Here is a 5,000-nt window from a genome sequence, read left to right as displayed (position 1 = left end):
TCCCATTTTCTGTTGACGAAATGTATGAAAAAAAAATTGACGAGGGAAAGAAAACGAAGAACATTACAAGCCAAATAATTGACGCTCGTTTTCTTTACAGGAGGAGGAGGAGGAAGAAGAAGAAGAAGAAGAAGAAGAAGAAGAAGAAGAAGAGGAAGAGGAAGCGGAGGAGTAGGGAAATAAATAAGGAATGAAAGGTAAAGAATGAACAGAAGAAAGAAAAAAAGTGAAAGAAGAGAATGAAGAGGATGAGGAGGAGGAGGAGGAGGAGGAGGAGGAGGAGGAGGAGGAGGAGGAGGGGAAGAAGAGAAGGGTACCCAAATAGTCAGAAATAGTGTCAATATTAACACTCTCTCTCTCTCTCTCTCTCTCTCTCTCTCTCTCTCTCTCTCTCTCTCTCTCCTCACGTTTATCTTTGGTATTTCGCTCGGATAAAGGTGAGAGAGAGAGAGAGAGAGAGAGAGAGAAAAAAAAGAGTGGAAAAAAATACCCAGGAATGTGAAGGTATTGAGAAGTGGAGTGGAAGAGGAGGAGGAGGAGGAGGAGGAGGAAGAGGAAGAGGAAGAGGAGGAGGAAGAGAAGAAGAAGAGGAGGAGGAGGAAAGACTGGAGGGATGGAGAGAAAGGTGAAGGCAAAAGCTAACACGAAGCAAATGAGCTCCCGAGAGATTTGGAAGAGGAGGAGGAGGAGGAGGAGAAGGAGATTAGAAGAAGAAGAAGGAAGAAGATGAAGAGAAATGATAATAATGATGATGATGATGATGATAATATAATAAAAGAAATAAATAGGAAGAGAGAAAGAAGAAAAGAGATAGCAGAATATTAAGAGAGAGAGAGAGAGAGAGAGAGAGAGAGAGAGAGAGAGAGAGAGAGAGAGAATAAAGGAGATAAGAGGGAGAATTATGCTTTAAAAAATTTACTTCTCATATTTACTTGCTAATTCAACTTCCCAAGGCCGCCATTAGCACCCCCTTCCCTTATCTCCCTCTCTCTCTCTCTCTCTCTCTCTCTCTCTCTCTCTCTCTCTCTCTCTCCTCCACCACCACCACCACCACCACCGCCGCCACTACAGTCACCTTTATTTACTCAGTTCAAATCCTCGCTCCGCCACAAACACTCGTCTCCACCACGCCTGCCGCTCCTCATCTTTTTTTTCCACGCGCCGCACTCCACTTTTCACGCCGCACTGCTTGAAAATTCCACTTCGAAAGATAAATAAGCAAGATAAGCAAGCCGCCATGTTTTGTCGTCCGCCTTCCTGCCTCTCCTGTACTTCATCAGCCAATGGGAGGCCGTGAAGCGTGCCCGGCCAGCCAATCAGCGCTCGAGTTTCTCCGGTACACTTTTCGAAAATTTTTGCAATGAATTAAAAGTACAATATCCTGTTTATTTATTGTTTTTTAAGCTTTTTTTGAGTGGAAATTTACTAGAAACTATTATTTTTTTGTTATAATTCTCTGTTTTGGTATATTATTCTGTTTTAATTATCTATGTAATGTATTGATGTATTTATTGTAGTGTAGGGAATGCATCTTTGAAATCTATGGTTGGGTAGTGCATCTTGTGACTTTTACCGTTATTTTTCCTTTTATTTCGTTTTTTCGTCATATTCCACATTTTATCGCCCGTTTTCTCGTTCGTCTCTTTGTTCGTGGATATATTAATCGCATTTCTTTACTTCCCTTTCACTCCTCGCATTGTCTGAAGTTCTCTCGCATTCTTCTTCTTTCCTCTCCTTTTTCCTCTCTAACTTGTCTTCTACTCATGATTTCTTTTTTCTTTTTATTTCTATCGGCTTTCAAAAATGTATTGATCAGTTTGTTATTTGCTTTTATTTATGTTCAACTTTTTTCAATTCATAGTTTTTTTTTCAATAATTCTTTTCCTTTCTGTCTATCGTTGTGTGTTTCCATTGTGTATTATCTTTTCATCTTTTATTTTGTTATTTATCTTTTATCTTTCATCTTTGGTTCAATTTTTAATAATTCATTTTTCGCTACATTAATCTCGATATTCATTTATTTATTTATTTTTTTTATATATATTTCCGTAATTCATTTTATTATCTTTCCAATCAACAATATATTCCCTTTCATCATGTTTTTTTATTAATATGAGGCTAATATTCACCTTATCAATTTCTCCTATTCAATCTGCCATTCAATTTAGTTTTTCTACCATTATTTTCATTGTTCATTTTGCCAACTCTGTAATTTTGTATTTCTATTGTTTTTTTTTTGTTTGTTTTTTCAATCCACAACTTTCCAACTAACAATTCCACTTCTTGTATTAAATTTGACATCTTTTTGACTTTTTTTCATTATTTTTCTCATTTCTTGTCCAAAAGTTTCCGTGATTGTCATTTTCAATATCAATTCTTGACTTATTTCTTATTTTCTTATTTTCTTTCCTGTCATTCTTCCATTTATTTCAATTCTCTCTCTCTCTCTCTCTCTCTCTCTCTCTCTCTCTCTCTCTCTCTCTCTCTCTCTCTCTCTCTCTCTCTCTTTCTTTCTCTACAATTTATTTCATCTCTCCCTTTAACTTCGCTTTTATCTTCTTTTATCACTTCCTTCTCCATATCTTCTTTTTATCTCTCCAATTACTCTTGTCTTTATCTTCATTCCTCCATTTCCTTCATCCGTAAACCCTTTCCATCCTCCTTCTTTATTCTCCTTTATTCTCCTTCTTTCTCATATTTGCCTTCCCTTCGCCCTTCCCTTATCATCATTCTCATCATTTTACACTCCTCACTTCAAACGCAATATTACACACCTGCTACACACACGAAAATATGACAAGGATCTCTCTCTCTCTCTCTCTCTCTCTCTCTCTCTCTCTCTCTCTCTCTTCCAAACCTGTAAATCTTTGTTTATATTCCACATACTTGCTTTTTTCGATTTTAATGACCTTTTAGCCACACCTGCTTATGAAGAGGGTCAGGCTACATATGTACACACCTGTTATGTATTCTAATCAGCTTTGTCCATACCTGTGTAGTGTTGTTGTCATTATATACCTGTTTTGAAATGTTACCTTTTTTTATTCCACATATGTTCCTTAACTTTTTTTGTCTCCATACCTTCACAAACCTACCATAATTTCCACATATGTACTACACTTTATTCGTACCATTAATTAACTGAGCCCCACACCTGAAATGCATGTAACTATCTTTCCACACCTGAAACTGTAATTGTTTTGCCTCCACATATGCCAAAAACTAATAATTTTTGCCTCAGCGCCTGAAAGACAATTCTTGATATCTTACCACACACCTGAAAGCGCTTAAAACACCAATTCCACATCTGAAAAAACACATGTGCTTCTTATATTCCACAGGGAAAACCACATGTGCTTACCTTGTCCCCCATACCTAAAACCACTGAATTCAACTTGTTTCCACACCTGAAAACACTAAAACTATCCCGAACTCCACAATTACACACCTGGAAACACTTTTTTTCCCACATCTACACACATGAAACCCTTCTTTTCCACACCTACACATCTGAAACAACAATAAGGCTTTCTTTCTTCACCTAAACACGTCCAAACCAATAAAAATCTCCTTTTCACCTACACATCTGAAAAAAAAATAAAAGCCTTTTTCTACATCTACACCAATAAAAATCTTATTTCCACACCTGAAAAAACACCTACACACCTTAAATCACTAATACAAACCTACTTCACTACATCTACACCTGAAAAACACCAATAGAAACCTCATTTCCATGCCTACACACCTGAAAACACCTGAAAAAGACTTGTATCTACATTACACACCTGAAAACATCACCAAAGACACCAAAACACCCCCAAAATTACCAGCAGCAACACCAACACCAAGAACGTGCCCCCTCAGCCCTTCACACACCTGGAGGCCACACCTGCACACACCTGCCACGCCTTACCTTGGTACACCATGCGCCTACGCGGTTGATGGTTGTTTTGCATGGCGCCTTCTACGGGAATCTTCGCCTTTTCCGCCATTATCACCTTAACCTGCGGGGGAAGAGAGAAGGTCACGGAGTCCCCGGGGAGGAGGAGGGGCGGGGAGGGAGGGACGCTGAAGGGGGGGGACCGTGAGACCTCCCTGGGTGACTTGACGGGGGAGGGAAGTGGAGGATTAAAGGTAGTGGTGGTGGTGGTAGTGGGGAGGATGTAGGATTGAAAGGAGAGATAGGAGGAATTGGGGAGTTGAGGAGGAAAGGAGGAGGAGTAGAGGAATTTGAAGGAGGTAGGGAAGAGAAGAGAAGAGAAGAATAGAAAGAGGAGATCAGAAAGATAAGGAAGGGAGGGAAAACTGAAAGAGGAGATAAGAGAAAAATTGGGGAGGGTAAGATGAAGAGAAGGAAAGAAGAAAGAGAATAGGAGTTTGAAGAAGTTTGGGAAGAGAAGAAAGGAATAGGAAGAGAGATGAGAAAGATAGGAATTGGAAAGTAACATTGAATGGGGAGAGAAGAGGAATAATGGGAGAAGGTAAGATGATGAGAAGTAAAGGAGGAGGAGAAGATGAGGAAGAGAATAAAGGAATAGGAAAATAGATGAGAAAGATAAGAAGAAAAGATTGAGAGGAGAGATAAAATGAAGAGGAAGATGGGAGGAAAGGAAGAGAAGAAAAGGAGAAGAGAGAAATTTGGGGAAGTTGAGAGGAAGGAAGAAAATTAAAGATAAGAGAAAAAGAAGCAAAAATAAGGAAAAAAAACACAGTAATGAGGATAGAAAGATAAAGAGAAAAACGTGAAAATGAAGTAAAAAGAGAAGAAGGAAGAATGAAAGAAGAAAGATAATGAAGAAATGAAGGAAGAGAAGAAATAAGAGACACATCAGTTCTGTAGAATAAAGGAAAGAGATAGACAAACGAATAAAAGAAAAGAAAAACGAGGGAAAAAAAACGAAAAAAAAAAAAAGAAAAAGATCAGAAACGGAAGAGCAGACAGATGGAAAGAGAGAGAAAGAATAAATAAAAGAGAGAAGGAGAGGAAACCGGACAGG

The 5,000-nt window shown here is 38.5% G+C and overlaps 1 protein-coding gene across 2 annotated transcripts in view; it reads right to left on the bottom strand.

The window, feature by feature from the left end:
• LOC123511810 (band 7 protein AGAP004871-like) overlaps positions 1 to 5,000 on the bottom strand; it is a 308,047-nt gene that overhangs the window by 209,577 nt on the left and 93,470 nt on the right. The window contains exon 2 of one of the 2 annotated variants that reach the window (XM_045267844.1): positions 3,917 to 4,007. The exons of the other annotated variant lie outside the window; for it this stretch is intronic. Within the exon in view, the coding sequence (XP_045123779.1) occupies positions 3,917 to 3,995 (79 nt within the window). The 5' untranslated portion in view covers positions 3,996 to 4,007. The remainder of the gene's footprint in view (positions 1 to 3,916; positions 4,008 to 5,000) is intronic. 2 annotated transcript variants of the gene reach the window in all.

Source organism: Portunus trituberculatus, chromosome 32 (assembly GCF_017591435.1).
Source record: "Portunus trituberculatus isolate SZX2019 chromosome 32, ASM1759143v1, whole genome shotgun sequence".
Lineage (NCBI taxonomy): Eukaryota > Metazoa > Arthropoda > Malacostraca > Decapoda > Portunidae > Portunus > Portunus trituberculatus.
This window is presented reverse-complemented; position numbering and strand designations above follow the sequence as displayed.